The sequence below is a fragment of the Pelmatolapia mariae genome, linkage group LG14 (assembly GCF_036321145.2).
Source record: "Pelmatolapia mariae isolate MD_Pm_ZW linkage group LG14, Pm_UMD_F_2, whole genome shotgun sequence".
In the NCBI taxonomy this organism is placed as follows: domain Eukaryota; kingdom Metazoa; phylum Chordata; class Actinopteri; order Cichliformes; family Cichlidae; genus Pelmatolapia; species Pelmatolapia mariae.
Genome location: NC_086239.1, coordinates 2242501 through 2269516, shown reverse-complemented (window position 1 = coordinate 2269516; position 27016 = coordinate 2242501). Strand labels below are relative to the sequence as shown.

The 27016-nt window shown below is 41.9% G+C and overlaps 1 protein-coding gene across 2 annotated transcripts in view; it reads left to right on the top strand.

Annotated features, from left to right (window-relative positions):
* Positions 1 to 27016, top strand: part of tpst1 (tyrosylprotein sulfotransferase 1) — a 45268-nt gene that overhangs the window by 9671 nt on the left and 8581 nt on the right. For both annotated transcript variants that reach the window (XM_063493841.1, XM_063493840.1), the window contains exons 2-3: positions 6041 to 7072; positions 18279 to 18477. In XM_063493841.1, coding sequence (XP_063349911.1) covers positions 6216 to 7072; positions 18279 to 18477 — 1056 coding nt within the window. In that variant the 5' untranslated portion in view covers positions 6041 to 6215. The remainder of the gene's footprint in view (positions 1 to 6040; positions 7073 to 18278; positions 18478 to 27016) is intronic.

Genomic DNA, 27016 nt, shown 5'->3' with positions numbered 1-27016 from the left:
GTGTAAACTAGCGAGCTAACTTCCTGTTAACTTCTAACTCCGTTAAATTTAATAAATTCTGTTTTCATGGATGCATGGATGTTAAACTTAATTGTTACACCCGATAAAGCAGCAACGCTGATGATTTAATTAAAGATGAAAGAATTTAGACTGTTTTTAACTCTCAGTGTTCGTTTGACTTTGGGACCTGAAGGGGACGGAGTTTTGGACCCAGATTACTCCTCACTACGGCAGCCGTAATGCTCTGACAATCCATCAAGCAGTCCATCAGCAGGCTTACCAAAGTTGTACTAAAACCTTTTTTAACAGATTTCTACACGCCAAAATCGGTTCAAGGTCAATGAGCACAACCAGAATTCATACATAAGGCACACTCTCGATTTTTGAGAAAATTAAAGGATTTTAAGTGCCTTATAGTTTGGAAAATACGTTATACAGAAGAAAAGAATATATCGTGATATATATCGTTATCGTACATGCTTCAAATTATATCGCGATATGAATTTTAGGCCATATCGCCCAGCCCTATTTGTAGGGTTACTGAAGTTGGACTAGCTGGTATATAATGATGTGCTACGTGATTGCTAGCAACACAGCTATGTTAGCATAACATAAACACAGTGAAGCTGAAGGATGAACGTTAACTTTTTTCACTCGATGAAAGTTAACGTGAGGGTTCCTGATGGTTAGGGACAAATGCAATCGCATGGCAGGATGCTGTAAACGGACCAAACTTCAGTCAGGAGAACAACTGAGATAATCCATCCACAATACGAGGTTAGTCATTAATATACTGCAACAACATGGGAATAGAGCAGCTGTGATAGAATACAGCATTAATGAATCAATGGTACAGAAGTGGAGGAAGCAAGAAGAATGAGTTGAGTAAAGTTTGACTTATCTGACTTTGTCGCTTAATGCGCCTTATGGTCCAAAAAATACGGTAATTATCTGCATCTTCATCTCATCATCGTCTCAGTGAAACGACTAATATTTTCGAGCTCATCCTAACGTTAGTTTTAGTGCTTAAACTATTCAGAAAATAATATGTTGTTGTTTCTGGATAATGACCATAAATCATCACATAGTAGAAGTTAGGTGTACAGTTTTGGTTCATTAAATAATTCAGAACTCACTCAGTGCAGCCGTTTTATTAGCGGTACCGTGAGGATTTTGACAGTAAGGTGACTCATTTATTTTTTTTCTCACCTTCCACATCTTTAACGCTTCTCCATTTCTCACCCTTACACACTTCCTTTCAGCTCTTGTGAAACTTTTCTGGTCTGATTGTTATCAGTTGTTTAAACCAACTTTCAGCTGCTTCTCTCTCTGTGCCGCTCTGTTAGTGTCAATTTAAATTTATGTAACCTCAAATGAATTATTGCGATGATTTAGAGTTTTTGGTAAGGAGAAATCTCAGTACAACCTACACAGATTGGTAATGTTGAAATACCAATGACGATCAGTAGGAGAAATTTACCTTTAAGTGCAGTTGCAGCAGTCTTTAAAGGTGTTAGCAGCCTACGATGCTTTGTGACTTCCCCCTGACCTTTAACACTGAATCACTGAGCACACAGATGTGAGATTGTGTGGGTGTGGTAGTTATGAGTACCTGTCGGCAGAGTCACCTGCTTTAGAATATATGAACCTAATGTATGTTGTTTTCACAGCTGAGCTTATTTATCACCCTTTTCCACTTCCACCTGCTCGGTTTGACTCGTACCCTAACTTGATAGATTTTTTTTTTTTTGTTCTCCCGAAGAGAAAAGTTTGAAACCCTTGTAAACGAATGTACCCTGCCTGGCTCAGAATGGCACTACAGTGGGCACTGACTATGTCACTAAACGCAGCTGGCCTGAAGGACACCACATTGTTACTTTTACACATGAATTTAAGTAATTTTGTAACAATTATTAAATAGATTCCAGATGACTTGCACATGATGGTGAAGTGGTCCTTTACAAGCTCATTGATATATATTTTTTTAATTTTGTATTTATTTAGTTTTTTGGGTGTGTGCAAGCTACTGGGATTGCTCTGATATTTAAAAAACGTTGTTTATCAATGTCCTTTTTCTTTCTGTGTAAACCTCCAGTTTGCTCGTCTCAGAGAGTTGGCAGTTTGAAAATGAAGCAATGTTAGTTGCATTGAGCTGGCGTAATGCTCTGAGGAAATGTTGACCACAAGCAGTCAGCTTTAGTCTGGGTTCAATCTCCTCCCCAAGTAAAGATTTTACATGTGAACGTAGTGGGAAATCAAAGAAAAGCTACAACCTCACCTTGTTTGAATGAGGATTTTTATCAGACTGTTATGCCGCTATGAAACTGACTTCAGCCCTGGAGAGCAGTGGACCGGAAAATAGTTTGACTACAGTGTCTCCAGTCTCGGATGAACTGCACCGTTAAGCTCATACAGGGATGCGTTTGCTCAGGTCGTTCGCATATCTGTTGCTGCAGCGTAGTCTGACTTTGGCCCGACGCTCGTAACATAAGTGAGACTGGCTGGGTGGGCATCGTATATCTGGAGTTGGGGTTTTGACCATTGCACAAAATTGTCTCTGTGAGTCTGTACGCATTTTGAGCTTTCTTTTACTTCACGTTCTTAAACTCATTTGCAGCTTAAAACAGATCTGCAAGACAAACGTATTTAAGAGCAGTTACCAGGACCGTGACCTCGGGTAAAGTGAAAGAAAACATGTTTCTAGTGTCCAAATCAGCGGTACTGTTCCTGTAATCAACATTTAAAGCTTTACTGGGAAACAGCAACCACGGTCCTTCATCAAAGCACCAACAAACTTTGACATGAAGGAAAGCGAACTTTGTACCTGCTCCATCCACCACTGTTTGCTTTACATAGATAAAAATCTGCAGGAAGTCTCCAGACGTTCTGTTAAAATATGCAGATTAACTGTTAACTTACCTGGGGTGAGTCTAAAGGGGGGCATGGCATGCACTAGACCATATTTATTATTAAGTTTTCATAATATTTTTCAGACTGAAATGGAAATAATATCAAACATTGTTAATTAAATTGCGTTAAAAATATAAAAATTAAACTGACGAGAGGGATTTTAGGTTAGGCGGTGAATTATTGTTGATATTAATGAACGTCTGCTCCATCATAATGTCTTGTTTTCAGCAGCACAAAAACTTTGCATCAAAGCACAGGGAAAACTTCAGTATGCTGCTCACATGCTCCTTTATAGGCTTACAGGCAGAAACTCACTCATTCACCTGCACACTTAAACACACAGCCAAACACGCACAATGACTCATAAAGCTTTCCAAGAAGACAGTAAACATGCTTTTTTTTAATGCCTCAGTTTAGATTTCATATTTATTTTACAGTTAATTTTGAAGGGGGCGTATTTTTTCCTATTTTGAATATTTATCATTGCTCATTAATAAGACAAAAGTATTTCTTATCCGATTAATCGATGGAATAATCGATAGATTAATCGATAGCTTCAGCACTAATTTTATAACCAAACCACGTCCATGCTTCTGAGCTAACCCCACGTTTAGAAAAACGCTCCTCAATTTCCTTTGGCTGGTTCTTCTGTGTTGCCATGGTGACTATTGGAAACTGTCATGTAAAGCAATTAAAAAATATTGCGGTAAACGGTGTATTTTGCAACGGCACAAAATAAACGGGGAAGACGTTTTAATACTGTCATCCACAACGTCATCACATCCCAGTCTGCAGTTGGTTTTGGGAGGAACGAAACCACTAATGAATTAGAGAAAGAAGATGATGATGATGGTGTTGTGTCTGGTGTTCCAGACGATGATGCATCCAAATGGCACTGATGATGATGCAAATGCGGAGATGGCTGCATTGGGTTCCGCCTGTCCCATACTGATGTCACAGTCCCCGCTGTTCCACTGCTGTGGACTGATGCTGTCATAGGCAGCTAACCATCGTGCTCATATGAGGTGGAATCTATGGAAACAGACTAAATAGTTAATACAGGTATGAGGCTAGGTGCTAAAGAGCATTGATCAAAAAATTTAATGGCAACCTGAATCTTCTTTGGCGTTACACAAAACTGGAGCACCCACAGGATGTTTCGGTGAACGTAATATGAATACATTATATATAAAAATCTCTGATGCAGAGTTTTTGCTTCAGTTAAGGTTTTATTGCATTAGGAGACAAGTATTGTCAGTATTGTGTCTCCTGGATGAGGTAGATTTGGTGTGTGTTCATCTGTATGTGCGCAGATGCACACAAAGATAGTGGTAGTTTATGGGTGAGTGTGTGTCTGTGTGCCTTTAAAAGAGCATGTGATGACGGCAATGAAGAGAGAGACCAGTCAGTATTCTCCGAGCGCAGATCTGAGGTTTGGCCTGTGCTTTGTTGCAACATTTCGTTTCATAGAAAACAGATGTTTTGATTGTGTAGATATTAATAATTAATGTTAGTAATAATTCAGTGCCCAGCCTAACAGCCTCAGGTCAGTGGCTTACTGGCACGTGTGCTTTTATTGGCCCACAAAAAAGAATGAGCTTTTTATATACATGTTATTTGTTACTGCAGTTTAATATATTTTATATTCGTCTAAATCTGCAAAATAATCTACTAAAGCCTTGAATTAAGACTCCACGCCCCCATTTAGATTCACCCTCTGCTTATCGCAGGTGACACTGGCATATAAAGTAAAATAGCTGCTGTCAGCCTTCAGCAAGCTGCCTGATCAGACTAACTTAGCAGTTCAGCTATGTACGTATGCTTTCATTGGAACAACTGTGCTTTGGATTTGCTGCTGTGTAAAACAAATGGCAGAAAGTTCACATGAGTTTGCACATGATGTTTCATGAAGGACCTGCATGAGCTTTTTCCCAGGAGTAAAGGTTTTGATGGTGATTACAGTATAAGTGTGGGTGTTTTGGACATTTCACATTCAATGCTAAACTATGATAGCATCATCTCCACTGCTGCTGTTGTGTTATCAGTGTCTTTGTGGAGAAAACTGTGGGCCGCGTGAGTTTATGGCTGCCGTAGTTTTTATTCACATGCATGCTCCTAAATCTGTTTCTGCTGTAACACTCACGGTTACATGGATTAAACAAAACGTCAATTGATGAATCATTGCAGCTCTGCAATGCACCAACCGCACATGTGCACCGACCAATGAACCTCAAGTAGACTTCAAAGAACCATAACAGGAATGACTACTCAGTCGTGCTGTCTCTCCCTGTGTCAGCAGCAGAGTGTAGCTGTGGCCTAAGTGCTCAAAGCTCCTGTACGAGTTTGACGTTGATGTTTCCAGACAAAAGGTTCCTGAGGCCAAAAGTCCAGATACCTTGGATGCAAATGGCTTTAAAGACAGAAGATCATTTTATTTAGACAGTCTACCAGTATTGTTAACAAGACTGAATATGTGGTTTGAAAGTGAGGTTTCACTTTGCCCCTGCCGGCTGTGGATTGCCTTAACCCTAACATCTTCCTCTTCCAGTACGGCCGACTGTGGCTGTTCTGCCAGCACAGAGAAAACGCTCCAGCAAATATGCTGTACTCAGCCTGCAGCTTTCACTTGTCAAAAAAAACCTGTCAGCCTGCCCACTGCTGTATGTATGAGCAGGATGTGTGTATTCACTGAATGCATGCACACATTGTCCTTTCTGCAGAATTAGCATGAGTGGCTGCCCATATCATAATTAGAGGTTGACAGATAAATGTCGCAGATGAAATATGTGCCACCAGAAATTCAAAGCTGGGATGAAAAGAAAAAATACAGCTCGGACACATTTGTTGTTCTGTATTCTTAGTCTGTTATTAGCAACTAGTTATTTCTTTCAACAAACTTTGACTTGCAACACTTTAAGTCCACTAGAGTGTTGCAAAAAACAGGCAGAGCTCATTTAGTTTTCTTCACCCTGCTGGTCGGCAGGACATCGACCCCAAATTTGTAAATACGATAACTCGAGAACGAGGCGAATCCGGACACAAATGATTCTTTTCAGTTCGGTCGTATCAGTGATTCCTGTGGTGCGATCAGATCTCAATGTGTCTCTTCTCTCTTCTCTCCACCATGCAGGCCTCATGGAGCTGGAGACCAGACACCTGCTGTGCACCAGGGAGCTCGATCCATGCCCGGTTCCCAGTAAACAAACATAAAGGGTGGGAACCTTACTGGCCCTTTACTTCCTTTCCCCCCATACCCAAAAATCGCCCCTGTGGTTATCTTGTCCTCCCCCTTCTGTGGCCCCAGCATGATTGGCAAGCTGAAACAGAACTTACTGGTGGCCTGTCTGGTCATCAGCTCGGTCACAGTTTTCTACTTAGGCCGCCATGCAATGGAGTGTCACCATCGCATCGAGGAGTACAGCCAGCCAGGAGGAATCCTGCCTTTGTCTGGGCTGGGAGGCAGCATGCGGACCACCTTACGGACAGGCCAGAACCTCAGCACGCCGTTCATTTACAACAAAGACATGCCGCTCATTTTCATCGGTGGCGTACCCCGTAGCGGGACCACACTAATGCGAGCGATGCTGGACGCCCACCCCGAGGTCCGCTGTGGTGAGGAAACTCGCGTCATCCCACGCATCCTGGCCATGAAACAGATGTGGAGCCGCTCGGGTCGGGAGAAGATGCGCCTGGACGAGGCTGGCGTGACTGACGAGGTGCTGGACGCCGCCATGCAGGCCTTCCTGCTGGAAATAATCGTCAAGCACGGTGAGCCCGCCAACTTTCTGTGCAACAAGGACCCATTTGCACTGAAATCTCTTTCCTACCTGGCCAAAATATTTCCCCGTGCCAAGTTTGTGCTCATGATTAGAGATGGTCGGGCTTCGGTCCATTCCATGATCTCGCGAAAGGTGACCATTGCTGGGTTTGACTTGGGGAGCTACAGGGACTGCCTCACCAAGTGGAACCGGGCCATAGAGACGATGTACACTCAGTGCCTGGACGCTGAAGACAAGTGCCTGCCTGTGCACTATGAACAATTGGTACTGCATCCTGAAAAATGGATGAGGACACTGCTGAAGTTCCTTGATATTCCCTGGAATGATGCCGTTCTCCACCACGAGGAGCTCATAGGGAAAGCTGGAGGAGTGTCCCTCTCCAAGTAAGTAATGCTGATGGCATTCCTACAATTTTCCTTTCCCAAACTCCAAAAGATTCCCAGCCCTGTGTTCTGTGCTTTTACTTTGAAAGGAAACGTCTGGTCTGGATAACGTCAATCTAACGTTGTTTTTCTTTTGTTGTTTTGTAAAAATTCTTAAACTATAGATTTTTGGAAGAAAAACAGTGAATGTTTCATGGCAAATGTGATCAGTTGTAGCTCAACTTTGGCTACAGTTACAGTAACTAAAGTAAAATGTCAGAGTGACATCATTGGCTGATGTCAGCGTGTCTTTGATCCCTTTTGTTTGTGTCTGGAGGCGACCGTGTTGTTAACATGCAGGGTAAGCTCTTTCATTACAGCACAGCTCTATACGACGCCTTTTCGGGAAAAATCTCCTCTTCGTGCAGTTTGCTCAAACTCAAACGCCTCCTTTCTTCACTTGTCTGTCTGTTGTGTTAGGACTGAGTGCACGGATGTGTAAAATGGGTGTCTGTGGCCTCTTGTCTTATGCTGAAGACGCATTTTGGGGTAGCTGAGCTGCTTCCAGTGCTCTGTAGCTGTTACTAGCACAGCGCACGCTGAATCATCATCCATCTGTGTTATGTTATGATTCATTTCCAGCTCGCTGCTCTGAGGATCGTTGACGTTTTGGACATTTAACCCCGTTGGAATGTAGTTTATCAAAGCCGTTTCCCCCTTTTATCCATGTATGTAGCTACAGTTTCTACACAACCTTCTTTCTACAGCTGCATTGCTGAAGCTCTACTCGATAAATAAATGTTTGGTGATGCAAGAAGCTGTAAATCGTGTCTGGCCCACAAGCTCCACTTGGTGAGCCAGGCTTGTCGTATATCACATTCCCACTGCAATAGAAATGCGCTTGGGAGCGCCCATGTCGACTTGGCTTTCAACTACTTAGCCTTGAGGGAGAGAATGTATGGATTGACTATTAACCTTAAGGTAAAAGGACTTGTTGGTGAGCAATGTGTGAAGTGAAATGTCATGTTCTATATAATCTGAGTTCTTGATGGTGTTAAAAACAGGGCCTTGAAACGTATCCTCCCTGTTCCACTGTTATATTTCACTACAAATGAAACATCCTGCAGCTGCACACAGTGAGACTCGTCATTAGTGACTTGAAACATATGAGACGTCTGCATTGCTGCACTGTGAGCATGTTTGCCTAATGGCCCTGCCTGGTGTCAGTTGTTTTGAATACTCTGCTATGGGAGGTTGGCCTCTGGAAGTTTTTGAGGAAACTTTTCTCTGTCTGCTTCATATTACCCCCCAACCCCCTTTGCTACCACGGTCTTCCTGCCACATGGTAGAAAACACTCCCTATTCTCCGGGAGATATTTAAGCCACATTTTGTTATTATCCCTCTATGAGAGCACTCCAAGTTTCTGTTTAAAATGCTTTGCATCTATTGAGCAGTAACTGCCCGTCTTTACTGTCATCTTCTGTGAAGACATCCAACTTCCTCTGTCGTAAGATGCGAGGGCCGAGTTCTTTCCTGCCAAATGGAAATTGCTAACTGGCCGTCTTCTTTCTTTTAGGTTTTACATTTACAATAAACAATATTAGTTTTAAGGAACGGTGAACATGTAGACGAGACAAGAGGTCAGTAAAGTTTAGTTATGCCCAGTTTTGAATTGGATAGGATCAGGTGGATCAGGCCTGCAGCTCATTTCCATTTGTGGACAAAACGCTGAATGCATTCAAAATAATTCATATTCTAAATACACATAATACATTACATCTTATATTTTCCGTTTATACAGTTATTTCACACTGAAAGTTCTTTCTGTTGGAGGGCAGTTTTTTCCTCTGCCCTCAACCAGTGCCTTTAGAGCACTGGGATTCTTTATCCAGATCTGAGATGTAATGACACACGTGTTTAAACCAAGTCTTTGTCTGAAGGGCTGCTGTGGCACAGTGGGTTGATCAGGTCACCCACTGATTGGGAGGTAGGTGATTTGCATCAAAGATTTCTGGCAGGTTATCGTCTTTGTGTGTGTGTGACATAAAATAAAGCGTTGTATTAGAGCTGGGCGATATACCGAGTTTTTTAAAAATATTGATATATTTTCATACGAGATATAAGATGTGACAATATCGTTTATATCGATATAGTCTATGTACGTTATAATTATACTTGTGGAGCCGCAAGTTTGCCTCTCTTTTGTCCATTTTTGTCTCTACGCTGCGTTACTCGGCCTCGCCTCTCCTTCACTGAACACAACTCCCCCTCCCCCATAGCTTCACCTGCAGGCAACGACAAGATGAACACGGCAAATCTCCGTTAACGAGTTACCGCGGATCGCCCCGTGCGTGGGGCTGGACGGCGTCAACGTGTTAGCGAGCTAATCACGCTAACGAGCTAACCGCGCTAACGACATGCAGCCCACAGGGGCTGCATGACCTAAAATCCTTTCATTTTCTCAAAAATTGACAGTGCACCTTATGTATGAATTCTGGTTGTGCTTACTGACCGCGAACCGTTTTTATGTGGTACACAGCGCTCAGCAATCTGTCAAAAAATGTTTTAGTATGACTTTGGTAAGCTACGGAGCCGCACCGCTTGATGGATTGTCGGAGGCGGAGCATTACGGCTACCGTAGTGGAGCCTCGCGGAGTAATACGTACTGTGCTTCAACATAATATTACCGTATTGTGTGTGTATAACGGCCATAAATGGCACCTGTTAAGAGACATGGTTACAAAGAGGATTTCAAACTCAAGGCTGTCAGTCACGCAGTAGAACTTGGGAACAGAGCAGCTGTGAAATCTGTCTTTGTTATTATGCTCAGCGTCTTTTAGTTTACATTTTGACTGCACAATTGTAAGCTTTTTGTTATGCACAAAAACAACATTGTGTTTCTTTTATTTATGGAGCATTATTATTTAATAAATGCTGATAATTTATTTTTGAGTAATTTCTTCATGTACATCTATGCTGTATGTTAATAAAAGTGCCTGTGTGACATCTGGGACACAGCTTCGACTAAGAACTCTTTTTGTTCTTACCTTATGGCTTAAAAAAAATATATCGAGATATATATCGTATATCGCCATCCAGCTAAAAAATATCGAGATATGAATTTTGGGTCATATCGCCCAGTCCTACGTTGTATGTATGTGCATCTGAATGGGTAAATTGATTATTACTCAATAAGGTTAGAGCTCTATATAAACACCCACACCTTCACCATTTACTTTACCAAGGAGTCCACACTACATAAGCAGGAGACTGACCTGGGGCCAGTGAGTGGGTGTGAAGCTCTAATGTGTGCTTTTAAGTGCTTTGGTCAGTAAGGTTGTAAAAGTGCTATGTTAGTAAAGTTCAAATGAAGCCAGGAAGCAAAGCTGGAAGAACAAAAATGCCTACTATAATTTTTTTTTTGTCAGTGTCACTGCCCTGTCATTAAGATGAAGGGAGATCCATGTAACTAGGTTTGTATGTTCCATTATATTAATGTGGTGTTTAAATATGTCCACGTTTCTCCTGCAGCTGCTCTAACAGCATTTTTGCAAAAACTTGCAAGTGTCTTGTTAAAGTTATCCCGTCTATCTCAAAGTGAAAAGACACTAATAGATTTATTAAAGCACTGAATACTAATTTGTAACTTTTTAAAAAGATTGATACAGTTAAACGTCTGGATTTAGGTTTCATCTTACATTATATCAGATTATAAACAGAATAAACCATGATGGATTTGTGCTTTAAACCAAGCAGTGAAACTGTAAATGTCGGGTGCTTTCATGCGTGCTGTGACGCAAGCTTGGATACAACAGAGACTCCCGAGTGTCCTTCAGCCCTACTGGTACAACTCTGATGACTAAATGACAAAGGCAGAGGTCCTCAGAAAGGCCAAAGTACCTGTGTCTCTTAATGACTTTCAGTTGTGTCCAGACGGTGGAAAAATTCTCTTCAGTGGTTACATCTGAGTTAAACAAGCACCGAGTGCTTAAGCCTGTTTATTATACAGGTACAGGAAGCTACAAAACCTGAATAGAAAGAAAAAAGAGGCCAGAACAGATCAAATGTCTGCACCAGGTAAGAGTGTGGTAAGAGCTCTTTGGGGTTTCCTGATCTGCAGCCATTTAGAGCGCACATCAGCCCCTCACAAATTGATTCAGCATCAAATATTAATGAATGGGGACAGGAATTAGAGCCCTGGTGATAATGTGGAGACACTGCTTTGTCCTTTTCTTTGGAACAAACAGAATCAGGGACAAAGTCCAAGATGTAGCAGGAATCTACAGAGTTCACATCACTTTACAATATGATTGATTTAATCAAATGATACTGTTTCTGTTGGTGTCTGTTACCTGCTAAATTCGTTTTTATCATCTAAACACGAGATTTCAGTTATAATGCTGTGTCTGTCCAGTGAGTAATGATCGCGTTGCAGAAAATCATGTCAGTGAAAGAAATCAAAGCAAATGTGAAAATGCCTCATTTACAGGTGCTGCTGATTTGTTCTTGCCATCATTGAACAGAACAGACAGAGAGAGCAAGACCTTACGTAGTGCAGGAGACTGCAGACTGCTACATTTTTATTTTTTGTGAGCTACTTTTCAGAGAAAGTGTTACCAAATAGGTTATGATGAGTCACTAAATATAGTGACAGACTTGCTAATTTGGTAATCAAGGGGTGAACTGATTATGAAGTGTGATGATCAGCAGAGTTGGCTGATGAACTCAGTGCTTTTTAGAGTACAACCGAATTAGATGAGTGCTTCCAAGCACTGCGTCACACTTGGCACTGAGGTCTAGCTTTTCCTGCTAGACCTCAGTGCAGCGTTCTTTACTGGTGACCATTCTATTAGAACGAATAAAGCATGCTGTATGTTGTTCCTAGAGTATTTAAAAGTTGAATGGGAGGCAGAGCCTTCAGTTTTCAGGCCCCTCTTCTGTGGAACCAGCTTCCAGTTTGGATTCAGGAGACAGACACTATCTCTACTTTTAAGATTAGGCTTCAAACTTTCCTTTTTGCTAAAGCATATAGTTAGGGCTGGACCAGGTGACCCTGAATCCTCTCTTAGTTATGCTGCAATAGACGTAGGCTGCTGGGGGATTCCCATGATGCACTGGGTGTTTCTTCTTCACTCACTATGTGTTAACAGACCTCTCTGCACTGAATCATACTTGTTATTAATCTCTGGCTCTCTTCCACAGCATGTCCTTGATCCCGTCTTCCTTCTCTCACCCCAGATGGCCCCGCCCCTCCCTGAGCCTGGTTCTGCCGGAACCAGGCTCAGGGAGGCCCTGAGCCAGGCCCTGTTAAAAGGGAGTTTTTCCTTCCCACTGTCGCCAAAGTGCTTGATCATAGGGGGTCATAGGGTTTTGTTGATTGTTGGGTTTTTCTGTGGGCGCTGTATAAATAAAATTGAATTGAAAGAGTGAAGCTGGTTTTATGATGGGCAGAGCTAGCATGTTCAGGGCCTGCCAGTCTGCCTGCGGTGAGCTCTGTTGTCAGATGGAGGCAGTGTATAAAATCTGTTTGTGTGTGAGCCAGCTGCAGAGGAGAGCAAAGTTCTCGCATACAAAGAGCTGAAGTGAAACAAACTGTCTTTGCTCTCATGCTTTATTTTATGATCTTTGAAGGTTTGTTTGTTTTGTTTTTTTCGCGGTTCTCCCGTTCCTCGTAAACTCTATCGCTCCCTGCTCTATTTCTGACCACTTGTCAACCATTTAACATTGGGCAGTAGCATACATCATCCACTTCCAGCGGCAGCGTGTCTTGTGTGGGTGAAAAGCCCCTTTTCCCCCTCTGTGTGACGAAGTGTACACAAAAGGACAGATTTGTGAGGACTATAAATCCCGCTTGAGACCATGTAATGTCATTTCTGCCATGTGTTAAAATCAACAACCAAACAGGACTAGCCAAAAACAACCTCGGGTCGTGTTTAACTAGGTAACCATTAACCCACCCGCCCAAAATAAAATAAAATACAACAAACAGGAGGAAAAAAAACAATAATGAAACAACAAAACACTCAGCGGTGTGATGGGGTGATTCGACTGTGATGTAAACGGGCATCCATGAGTAGTTTTTGTTTAGTACACAGTGTACGTGTCTGCTGTAAGAGGCTTTGATCCACAGTTGTACCGCTCCCATAAATGGGTTCTGATACGATTTGATGGAAGATGCGGCCAGCCACAAGTAGCCTTCGGGGCAGCACAACTGCCTTTTACCATCACAAACATTTTGGCCCTCCTATCAAGTACTTTGCCCAGAGTGCATTAAAGTCAACCCCCATGACACCTGGCAGCTAAAGGCTCTTTCCCACTCCAACCACCAACAATCCCATCCTCCACCACCCTACAGCATTTGGTCTCTATCTACACAAAAATCTCAATCAGTGGGCAGCCAGGCCCCAGAGTGGGACCTTGCCTTAGCATTAACATCAATTACCTAGCGTTGATTTAGTGGAGGCCCTGCCTAGCTAAGAGATCCGCTCCATTACTTATCCCAGAGCACTGAACTGTCTAATCCATCCTCCCCAACTCTCCAACCTATTTGTGATCGAGATGTCTCTATCCGATTCTCTTATTGGCTTTTGGTGATACAGAACACCACCTTGGGTAAAGAGGGCCCAGCACTGAATAATTGACAAGCTGAAGGCCATTAAGAGCATAACAGGATGAAGGGGAGTGGTCATGTGATGGCCAGAAAAGGGTTTTGTCACATCTCATTTAAAGCTGAGAAGAGAAATGCGCATGCATCATTTGTTCATTAGTAAGAGTGCAAATGATTGAATTGTTGTCAATCTTCAGTTATACAAACGGGATATTTAAAACTGTGAAATGTCTGCCTCATTTATTGTGCCAGTGTCCTACTAATGTGCTCCTTTTGGAGGAAAGTAAATTCTCAAGTTGCATAAAAAGTGCTAATTAATTGTAAATTGTGATAAGGAACATTTTCCAAAATAAAACAAGCATCTAAGTGATAGCTTAGTTATTAACTGCATAAAATACTGGACATGAAAAAACCTCGCTACATTAAATTACATTATTGTCTGTTGCTAGTAATAGTTTTCACTGGGGTTATGTAATGGGGATTAAAAAATATCTTCATTACAATGTTTAGCTTTCAGCTTGGAGCAAGAACTAAAGTCAGAGTGCATCATGGTCATCCTTACAGCAGGGAGACACAGAAAAGAAGAAGTTGGGCTAGCTAACAGCACCTTAACCTTCAGAAGTAAGAGCCAATGGACTTCTTTCTCAGATGGATTTGGAGGGGGGGGGGATTTTTATACACATATATACACTTTATATTGGTCATACGGTTACGTCATATAGTGAAGCGACCATACGACCATGCTGTTTTCTTTTACCATATACTTTCCTTCAGTTTATGGGATTTATATGGCAAACTGCACCATATGTGTTTTCATAATGCTTGAGTATTAATGTATGGCTGGTCTATGTAAGTTTGAGATTTGCAGAACTTCAACATGACTTCAGAACTGTGAGACACAGATGTACTCCTGTATATACTTGGCGCTTGTATTGGTATGTGTACTATAGAGACCTTTGGCTCTCTTGTCAATAAGGTTAGCTCCATCTAACCTGATGGTGAAGCTCAGCAGCCTCCCCTCTTTATCAGTTTATGTTCCACATCAACACTTAGCCGCCCCTTGGGTCTTGATGGAGTTACCTAAAGTGATTCCCTACCCATTTGTTGCAGAGTGGATGTTTGGATCCTAGCCCGTCTCGTGGAAACCATCTCCACCGTCCTCCTGAGATGACAAAACCAGCTCAATCTATTAATCATGCAGGAGGCTATGCCTGTACAGTGTAAAGATTCAATTGCAAAGTAAATGGATTAGAGGAAAGTGAATTGCTGTATTGAAGTATAGAGTCTGACAGGAAACATAAGGATTGAGGGGCTGGACCCTGGATGGTAAATAGACATTGTGGTGTGAGCGTTCTCATTCTGTCTGCTCTTTAGGTATCGCTGTGCTTGACTGGGCATCAAACCAGTTACAATAATCTCATAAGAGAAGCCATTTTAAAATTTTTGTTGCATGAAAAAGTGATGAAGTGTGGTCAAAGCTGAAATTCTGTATTATATTTGGTGATCTGAGTGTAATCTAGCTGAGGGAGGAGAGACTGATGTCGGTGTGTTCCTTTTAGGATAAATGGATTGCTGACCCTGTTACAAAACATGTTCAACTAATCAATAAGGAGGCTGCTTTCACTGGTTTCACAGTTTTAGGCCTTTTTAAAAATGCATTTTGTTTTCTTTAGGTCGGTTGGCTGAAAAGTTCTACTGAATATACTTTTGGCAGTTTTATTGGTGAAAACCCAGCCTGAGCTCTACAAAGATAATATCTTTACAATGTAAACATAATGGACAAGTTTAGTTTTACGTAAACTTGTGTAAAATCTCCTTTTTTTTTTTTTTGTTCTTTTTAAAATTAGTTACATGTGCTGAATTCCAAGATTCTACAGGCAACGGGGAGAAATAGTAAGCAAATTCATAGAGACAAAAACCTAAACGGTATGAGTTTAGTTGATCAACTAATCTGTTACGCAATCAGTTATAGTTATTCCCTGACTTAATTTAGTGGCTCATTAGCTTTATACCTCAGCAGATCTGACCATCAGCCTTGTTCTTGACGTCTGGCACCAGTACACTTCTTCATCCCTCAGGCATCCACTCACACTCCACGCTCATTTTAATCAGTCTGGTTAAAAAGTCGACTGACCCCTCTCCTAAAAATCTCAATACCTCAGTAGGTATCATCTAGACCCAGTGTGCTTCATCTTCTTTGTAGCTACCCTCACTTCCTCCTTACCGATCTTCTGCACTTCATGAATCATGAGCCTCTCTCTCAGTCCTCCTTTCTCATTTGCTGCCTTCATAAGCTCCTGATAAACTAAGGAGCTTGGAAAGAAAAGAGTCTGGATTTCTTTAAGTTTCTTGAAGATGTTTCACCTCTCAACCATCTGTCTTCTCTGTCCAAAATGTGAACATTGGGATCATCCAAAGAGAGTCCTTTAGATGCAGATGTACCTCTCTCTTTGCTGTATCCGTGACTCCACGGACTAACTTCTTTATTTAACTCCATAAATATCCAAGAAGTTTCAACCATCTAGCTGTTATAGAATTTGGAGCTAGCCCCTCTCCTTCATTATGCCATCCTCTTGTGTAATGTACCAGTACCACGGTTAGCAAAACGGCTCCACAGCATGATGCTACCACCACCATGCTTGACAGTTGGTACTGTGTCCTTAGATTTGAAAGCCTCACCTTTACTCCCCCAATGATCTCTTGCAACTGTGACCAGATAGATCAACCTTTGTATAGAAAAGGTTTATAGGCAGATGAGACGATGTATTTGGCCTGTCCAGCTGAAAATGTTAGTTGACCTTTGGAGCAGGGCCTTCTTTCTTGGGTAACATCCTTCACACCATGGCAATGCAAAGCTGTGGCTGGCAAGTGACAGTAGTGTTTCCAGTAATTTTCAGTTCATGGCTGGCTTGAGTCTTGAGGGTTCGTGGGTTGTTCATCCTGATCAATTGCCTCTTATCTAAGGGTGACAGTTTGCCAAGATCTGAAAGACGACCCAAAGTAGTGACATTTTAAAAGTGTCAAAATGTGAATTTAAGGCATTGTTGAACTCAGCACCAAGTAAAGTAATTAAGTCGTGTCTGTGTGTGTATAGTGATGTATTTGTAGGGTTGATTGGACAGACAGCAGCTTCCTCCCTTTGCCCCAAAGAGTTGTGACAGATAGATTCAGGCTTAGAGAGAGGCGGCTATCTTAGATGGTCTGTATGTGCACTGTAAACCAAAATAAATTCGTTCGTTCACCCAGTTCTTCCACCCTGGAAAAAGAACATTTCATAGAAATGATTAAAAGCGGCTCATATTACCATGACTTTCATGCTCCTAAGTTTGTATAAACCTCTGATCGGGACTGTACGTGTCATCTGTTAATGTGTTCTTCATCACTTAAAGACTATTCATCCATTAAAGAAATAAAAGCTAACTGTGTGTTATACATACAACCTGTGTATTTTAATGAAAGTTTGTTTTCAGTAACTACTTTGAAATATCCTATCTGTCCTTATACAGAAGGAAAAAAGTCAGAATACTGCTTTTTTTCACTGTGTGTACAATCTGATAGCACTGAGATTTATTAATTTGAGCAACTCTAATATCTAAATGTGTTTTCAGCTGATGCCTGTCAAACAGATTCAGGTCTCTGGCTAATGGTACAGTACTCTATACTAATTTTATTAATGTATCAGGATGCCCTTTGATTTGTTGTGTTTGTGATTTAAGAGAGCAGTTATCTACATCTTCATAGAGCTCAGTGTTCATCTCACTGCTCGTCAGTGCTAGTACACTTTGCTCCTTGCAGAAAATAAAAGCTGCAGTCCATCAAGTCCAATCCCCTCACCGGTTGAATATTTAATTTCAGACGATGAATAATTTACCAAGATAATGGTGGATGGAAGAAAAGGCTGAGTGGAGCAATTCATCTCCAACCTAAACAGCAGTTTAATGTTCAGCATCAACAAAACCTAAAATCCAAAAATTGCCTGTATGTGTTCATGTTACCTAGAAGAGCTTTGCCGCTAAGAAGCACTTAAATTATGCAGATAATTCAGCATAAAGTCAAAGTATTGAGACGCTAAAAAAGGTCACAGCCTTTTTTGTGATTCCATAGAAATAAGTTATATTATGTGTTTATCGCGGCTTTTTTACTCTTAAGGTTTTCTGTCTGCTACAGAAGTTTTCTAAACAAAGTGAAACGGAGATGTTGGTGTAGAGCAGACATTAAGCCATTAGGGTTGATCCATGTGTCGTTTCCACTGCTGAAAACAGGCACGTCAGTGATGTAGATCAAATGAAATGAGATGGATGTCGGCTGGGCGATGAAGTAATGGTGTAAAAAGTTATTCATTCATTGTGTTTAACGGGGACCTGCTGATGACGGAGGCCAGGAGTTCAGCTTTAATAGCATTTTATAATCCGGTTACAGCCAATTAGATGCTTCCACTGAACAGAAGCGAGTGATGGACTGGTCTGTTGTGAAACAGGACGAGCCACGATGACAACCAGTGTAAATAATGCTGTGACCTGTGGTCAGCGCGGTTAAATGTGTGCTAACAGTCACTTTGTTGCAAAACGAGGTTCCAATAACATGCATACTTGAAATAACACTTCTTTGTGTCTTGTTAGGGTGGAGAGGTCCACAGACCAGGTCATTAAGCCAGTTAATGTGGAGGCCTTGTCCAAGTGGGTGGGAAAGATCCCAGCTGATGTGGTGAGGGACATGGCCGCCATCGCCCCTATGCTGTCCAGGCTAGGCTATGACCCACATGCCAATCCCCCAAACTATGGCCAACCTGACCCCAAAGTGCTGGACAACACTAGAAGGGTGAGTACTAAGCAGGCATGTTCATGATTTATATTCAGTTGGACTTCCATTAGCATCTTAAAATTTTATTTCTAAGTTTTGTAGAGAAATGTCTGAGTACTTTTAGTTGATGATGATAATACTACTACTACTACTACTACTACTACTACTAATGGATTGCATTTATATAGCGCTTTTCTAGGCACCCAAAGCGCTTTACAACTCCACTATTCATTCACTCTCACATTCACACACTGGATAAGAACACCAAGTTACAGCAGCAACGCTCTCTTGACTTCACTGGTCAAATAAATAGTCCAACACTCCTCCCTGGTTATACAGGGTGGGCCATTTATATGGATACACCGTAATAAAATGGGAAGCATTTGTCAGGGAATATAATCATTTTTAGGGAATTTAGTTTCTAAACATCAGAACAATGACACAGACGTGACTGGATGCTAAATATGATTCTACAGGGTGGGCCATTTATATGGATACACCGTGATAACATGGGAATGGTTGGTGATATTAAAGTCCTGTTTGTGGCACATTAGTATATGTGAGGGGGCAAACTCCTCAAGATGGGTGGTGACCATGGTGGCCATTTAGAAGTCGGCCATCTTGGATACAACTTTTGTTTTTTCAATAGGAAGAGGGCCATGTGACACATCAAACTTATTGGTAATGTCACAAGAAAAACAATGGCGTGCTTGGTTTCAACGTAACTTCATTCTTTCATGAGTTATTTACAAGTTTCTGACCACTTATAAAATGTGTTCAATGTGCTGCCCATTGTGTTGGATTGTCAATGCAACCCTCTTCTTCCACTCTTCACACACCGATAGCAACACCGCAGGAGAAATGCCAGCACAGGCATCCAGTATCCGTAGTTTCAGGTGCTGCACATCTCGTATCTTCACACCATAGACAATTGCCTTCAGATGACCCCAAAGATAAAAGTCTAAGGGGGTCAGATCGGGAGACCTTGGGGGCCATTCAACTGGCCCACGACGACCAATCCACTTTCCAGGAAACTGTTCATCTAGGAATGCTCGGACCTGGCACCCATAATGTGGTGGTGCACCATCTTGCTGGAAAAACTCAGGGAACGTGCCAGCTTCAGTGCATAAAGAGGGAAACACATCATCATGTAGCAATTTCAAATATCCAGTGGCCTTGAGGTTTCCATTGATGAAGAATGGACCCACTATCGTTGTACCCCATATACCACACCAAACCATCACTTTTGTTATTCCAACAGTCTTGGAGGGATCCATCCAATGCGGGTTAGTGTCAGACCAATAGCGGTGGTTTTGTTCGTTAACTTCACCATTCACATAAGTTTGCCTCATCACTGAACAAAATCTTCTGCATGAACTGAGGGTCCTGTTCCAGTTTTTGTTTTGCCCATTCTGCAAATTCTGTGCGTCGATCTGGGTCATCCTCGTTGAGATGCTGCAGTAGCTGGAGTTTGTAAGGGTGCCATTTGTGAGTAGCTAATATCCGCCGAAGGGATGTTCGACTAATGCCACTCTCCAGTGACATGCGGCGAGTGCTACGCTGTGGGCTCTTGCTGAATGACGCTAGGACAGCCACTGATGTTTCTTCATTAGTGACAGTTTTCTTGCGTCCACATTTTGGCAAATCCAACACTGAACCAGTTTCACGAAACTTAGCAAGCAGTTTGCTAACTGTAGCATGGGAGATGGGTGGTCTCGTAGGGTGTCTTGCATTGAAATCTGCTGCAATGACCCGGTTACTGCGTTCACCAGATATCAACACAATTTCGATCCGCTCCTCACGTGTTAACCTCTTCGACATGTCAATGGCTGTGAACAAAGAGAAACTTGTAAATAACTCATGAAAGAATGAAGTTACGTTGAAACCAAGCACACCATTGTTTTTCTTGTGACATTACCAATAAGTTTGATGTGTCACATGGCCCTCTTCCTATTGAAAAAACAGAAGTTGTATTCAAGATGGCCGACTTCTAAATGGCCACCATGGTCACCACCCATCTTGAGGAGTTTGCCCCCTCACATATACTAATGTGCCACAAACAGGACTTTAATATCACCAACCATTCCCATGTTATCACGGTGTATCCATATAAATGGCCCACCCTGTAGAATCATATTTAGCATCCAGTCACGTCTGTGTCATTGTTCTGATGTTTAGAAACTAAATTCCCTAAAAATGATTATATTCCCTGACAAATGCTTCACCCGACTTATTTTGAGTTTGTCTTTTTCCTTTTTTAAACTCTTAAACCCTGCCTTTGCTGTCCACTAAATGATTTTCATGGTAGGAACAGTGTCTAGAAAGTGTGATCAAACACAATGAGCCTCAGTATTAACAATGTAAATGTGGACACACACCCAGTATCTTGTCCAAAGACAATAAGAAGATACAAGATGAAGTGTATGTTACTACAGCACTCTGTACTGTGCTCACAAGAGATTATGGAATAGCAAATATTTTATATTTTCACTGATTCTGTGATCTTAGTCAAGTTTTAAAAATTAACTGCAATAAAGACATAATGATGTCATCAGAGTTACCTTAGCTTGAGTGTATGGTCTACACCAGGGGTGGGGGAACTCCAGGCCTCGAGGGCCGGTGTCCTGCAGGTTTTAGATGTGTCCTTGATCCAACACAGCTGATTTAAATGTGTTAAAGTTCTCCAGAGGCCTGGTGATAAACTAATCATTGGATTCAGGTGTGCTGACCCAGGGTGAGATCTAAACCTGCAGGACACCGGCCCTTTAGGCCTGGACTTCCCCGCCCCTGGTCTAGACAATAAATGACAATCTGCCTTTACCGAGGACAGTTTGCAGAATGCAAAACTAATTTCTTTGGTCAGTTTCAAATGAATAATTTACAAATGAAAGTAAAATCCAAAAACTGTACTGTAGCACATGTATATCTATCTTATCTATATATATCTACAACGAGATGTTGTGTAGTTGAAGTATAAAGGATATAGGATATAGTTGTATGGTTAAGCTTGACACTTGCTTGGGATTCAAAGTCGGGCGATGTTTTTGATCCATATTAATTTTGAATATTCTGCTTTCACATGTCCCTCTAATGCTCTTCACTTTGCAGGCAGTCTGGTTTGTGTGATTAACTTTTGAATGTGGGATTGCAGTAGAAACAGACATTGCACTTTGGAGTACTTTATGTTGATAATGTAACTATTTTTATTACCATTAAAGCTGCTCCTACTTTACTGTATGAACTACTGCTGCTGTGTACTGTTCCAGTACCACTTTAAGCTTGTGTCCAGAGACACACCTTTTTATGTCTGTACATGTCTGCTTTCACTGCCTGTAAACAGCTGTGGGTAAGAGGAGGGACAGGAACAGAACCACCAAATGAACAGTTCATGGCTGACATCAAACGTGCTGCTGCTTAAGCACTTGCTGTCATAGTCGTGTCCTTGCCAGACGTGTAACCCTCAGTAGTTATTTTTGGAGCAGGATATGTTTTATTGAACCTCTTTTCTCAGGCGGTGCTATCAGCTGACGTGCTATCAGCTGACATGCTCTGCAGCCCCACTCTTTGAGTTTTAAACTGCATGTCTGGCGACAGGAATTAATTTTTATGTCAAGGTCTCCCTGTTACTTGGATACCTGTTTTCTCAGTGTGTCAGATTTTCTTTTTTCTAATAAGAGATGCTAGCGTCAAGTCGTCATGGAACTAATTTGAATTATTGTAAGGCATTAGGACCACTGGGAGACTTGCACTCGGTGCCTGTGGCGTCCCGTACTCAGAGTTTAGGGAGGCTGTAGTTTCCATTAGTGTGAAATTCCATTCTGTGATTGATTGATGGTCCACGCTGTCTGCTGCTGGTAGACTGGTGTTAGTAGAGTATTGTAATCACTGGTAAGAAGACGAGGTAGAGAAGCCGTGCTCCTTGAACTCTTGTTCACAGTTGGATTAGTAGTTTAGTGCTGGAACACGATGAAGAATGCCTCACATGGACGATTAGTGTGTTTTTCCAGGCTTGACCTCTCACCCTATCAGACTGCTGTCCAAACATTTTTGTCTGACTTGTTGCTTCCAAGCTGAAAGCACAGAGCTTTTTCTTCACTGGGTGTTTTTTGTCTGTCCATCTGTGGAGGCTGTCGGCGTCTGTGCCACAAACTTGTTCATCTCTTCAAACAAACATCAAGGTATTTCCCAAAGTCTTACACCTGGCATTTAAAAAATAGCGTTTACCATAAAGTTAAGCTGCTGTGCATCTCATATGAGTATAAACTTTATACATGTGGAATACAAGTGTGTGTGATAAGCACACACTTGTATACGACAAGATAACCTGTGGCTAAGTTCGAGCCTAGCATCAGTACCATTTCCAAAGTGTTTCCCTGGTCACATCAAAGCACCAGAGAGTGAGAATCTGACCTCTCAGTGAGACCTTAGCAGCTAGGCTGATAACTGAGATACACTCAAAGTGGTGGTTTTGAAAAAGTTGCGATCCATGACACAGTGTGTGTCGGGTTTGTGTTTAATGTTTGGATTGCTTTTCCATTTGTTAGAACAGGACTTGAAGGAGAGAAGGCGAAGAATGAATTCATCTTGATGCTATTTTTACTCGTCAGGAGTGTAATGACCTGAATGGAAATATTTTGGAGTATAAGATGTGAGCGGAGAGAGGGCTTTGGCGTGTTTCTTGGGAATAATCTGTCTGACCACAGAGAGATGGAAACTTTAGAGAAAGAATTGCAAAGCCCGCTTCATAAAGTTTAAATTGGAAATATTCTATCCAGTCACCAACTTGGTGCAACAGAGTATATAACTGGATCGTCATATTCAGCATATCAATGAATATTAACTGCAGCACACATCACGGATGTGGCTCGTTGATGCTGATGTTTCCATGTTTGCACGCAGCTGCAGTGTTTTTTGTGACGCTCCATTGTGTTAGTGAACAGCTCCTAAAATCGCAACATTTCCTGCTGTGTTGCACTGCACTCCTGTGTGTTACCAGTTTGCTGTCAAGGCCTGCACGTCGGTGTGTGCTGGTCAGATATCAGCTCTCCATGCTGTTTCCTCCATGTTGTCACTGTGCCGTACATGGTGGTCCTGTTTGCATAATTTGGATGCAGTAAATAATCATGTCAGTGTGGCGGTTCCTCTGAAATGGTTAACATTGCTCACAGTAAACTTGCGTGCCTCGTTGTCAGATATATGTTGTGTAAATCTACACATGATCAGTGTGAACCCTCTGGACCGAGCCAGCTGCAGAGGTTATGTTGTTTATTTGTCCTCTGTGTTCCCTCCCTCTTGGCCCACAGTTCTTGTATACAAAGGAGGACCAGCTTTAGATAAACGAACAGACTGTCACAGTGCTCTGCAGTCTGTTTGCCTACAGATTTTACAATACATCAGGGGTAGGCAACTCCAGACCTCGAGGGCCGGTTTCCTGGAGGTTTTAGATCTCACCCTGGGTCAATCACATGATTCGGTCATTACCAGGCCTCTGGAGAACTTCAGGACATGTTGAGGAGAACATTTAGCAATTGGAATCAGCTGTGTTGGATCAAGGACACATCTAAAAGCTGCACGACACCGGCCGTCGAGGCCTGGAGTTGCCTACCCCTGCATTATAAATATATGATATTGTAGGGTTTCTTACAAGAATCTTATTTGGGAATGCTACCCAGGTATGCCAGCTGTTCCCAAACTGTACTTGGTAACATATTTCTGAAAACATTGAAGTTGCTAGCTAGTGGGCCCTCTCCCTCCATCATTTGGCATTTTCAAGTTCTGTTCTCATCTTTCCTCTCAGCTGCCAGATTGATAGCAATCAGTAGCTTCTGCAGATGGATGTGTCCTGCAGGGAGTCTGATCCCAACCTGACTATTTTGGAGAGCAGCTGGAGACCATAGCCTCCATGCATTACCACACTAACCCAAACCTGCAGCAGATGAGCATGCCACAAAGAGCGTGCTGGAACTGCAGAGCTGAACAATGGCTCTTCTTGACGTGTGCATGTAGATATAGCCACAATGATGATGGACTTTGGTTTAGCACTCTTTATTTTGAGTCCTTGAGTTTAGGCATCGTCAACAGTACACACATGCACTCACCCACACAGGAGGTCTGGTTTGCTGGAGGTGAAGCCCAGCAGACACCAGCTGCAGCTCATTATCAGCACTCACTGAAAACAGTTGTACTCCTAACTTTACGTCTTACCAGTATCAAGATGAACAAGTTCTTTAAAAAAGTTTACCCATCATACAGATGTTATGACAGGGGAACCTTTAAAGGCCATAAGTAGGGATGGGAATTGATAAGATTTTCACGATTCCGATTCCATTTTCGATTCTGTTTAGCAATTCGATTCTTTATCGATTCTTGTTTTTAAAACAGGAGAACACTAAGGTCGATTAGCTTAGAACTTTGTTTTATATCTTCTCTTTGAACAAGATAGAAATTTAGGAGTAACATGGCCTTACAAACCCAACAGTGAGATCTTGTGAGATCTTAAGAGATCCACAGCCTAGGGCTCTTCGATGGGGTGTCACGGGGTCCCCAGAAAAAAATTGTAGATTTAAAATATTAATAAAATAAATATTCTTCCGTAGCAATAGCAAAGTATAACATAAATTATTCTGTAGCAATTACACAAGAATATCCAGTAATGTCCCTGCCTACAATTAAACACATTCACTTATCGAAACTCGGGGGCATCTGCTGTGGCAAATGGGTGCAAGCCTTTGACCACAAACTTGGTCACTGCTCAAATCAAAAACACGACATTCATTTAAGGTCATCGCGTGTTTTGTGAGCAAATGCTTTTGCATATTCGTAGTGTTTCCTCCCTTTGATGAAATATCTACTTTGCAAGTATTGCAAGTTGCCCTGTTGTCATTCTTTCCCATAAAGTATAACCAAACTTTTGAGCGTTCGTGCTGCTTAGGCACCATGTTTCCTGCCAGGTAAATGACGCTACACAACGTGGTGAAGTCATTCGAGGCGACTGGAATCAATAGGGGAATCGTTTGCAAAAATGGCAAACAGTTCAGAGGTATTGATACAGTGGGAACCGGTTCTCAACAAGGACCGGTTTTCGATTCCCATCCCTAGTCATAAGCAAGTAATTGTGAAAGCAAGTGATCTGGAAAAACTTTGGAATCTGTGCCAATTTGACTATTATCTGAAAAATCTTCGTTTTGTGACGAGTTCTATCTCAGGATTTTCCTTTCCAGGATTTATCTTGTTGCTTCACCCATTAATGTTGGTGGATGAGAAAAGTGAAAAGTTGTTTTTCCTCCTCTGCATCAGTGCAACCCTGTTTGTTTTTATCCATTCAGTTATTTGTTCTTCTGGCTTTTATCATTATTCTTATAGCCTTTCTCTTTTAAAATTTATACAAATTCAACTATTCACAGAGACCAAAGTTCACTTTGTCCTGAAGACATCCACCCCCTTAGTGTATTAGTAATCGCCCCCCACCCAAATTTTGTGTTGCATTGCATAAGACATCTGGCAACCAGCCCTCAGCTAACTCACTGGATGATGAAGCTACGTGTGGAAATGCTCTGTCTTCAATCTTCACCCAACCCCATCCAAATATTTACCCTCAGTTTCTTCTCCTCACCCCCATTTCACCACAGAGTATGCAGCTTGGATCGAACTGCACAGCAGAGAAATGGTTTGGAAGGAGTGGCTGAGCTGAATGTTTGCATTGTGCAGACACGGAGGACGATGCAAAGGATTAAGGAAGCCTGACCTGTTAGGATCAGCCTTATCTCACTTGTGCTTTGTTGCTGTTACTGTGAGTGAGGACCCCTGTGGATTATAGGTATTTCTTGTAAGCAGGAGTGACTCTGTGGTTGATGTTTATCTCCCTCAAGCCTTTGTTTTTATTCAATCTTGGAAATATCAGGAACTTCTCGTGCAGCGTTTTATTCATTTTAGTTTCCATCACTTTATATGTATTGAGAACCAAACTAAAGACTTGAGAATGAATGACAGAGTTATTGAATGGCTCAATGAATAAGTCATCCATCCATCTTTTCATCCATCTGTTTTCTTCTGCTTATCTGGGCCCAGGTCACAGGGCAGTAGCCTCAGCAGAGACCGGGCCTCCCTCCCCCCTCAAAAGATAAAATCTCTCTAGTGTATCCTGGTTGTGCTCTAGCCCATCTCCCAGTAGGCCCAGTACTTACTTTCTTTTCTGAGGTGATAGCAGAGCTGTGTTTTAGTTTCCCTCAGCCAGAACACGGTGTATCATCTTTAGATGGAAGCTAGTGAGCTAACGCTGTTATACTCCATAAGTCCTGTTTTTGTTAATAGCAGGTTTTTGTTAAACCTGGTTGTTGCACCTGGTGAAGCAGTCACACTCATCATTTTATTAAAGATGAAAGATTTTAGACAGTTTGTAACTCTCAGTGATGCCACAGTGTTTGAGTTTGCTGTTTTAGCTTGTACTGTCAGTTGGGGCAACATTGAAAACGACATGTAACAGCTGATGATGCAGACTGCTGCTGTTCACATCTCTGATATTGTCGGTGCTTTAGCTTCGTCCCTGCTGGACACATGG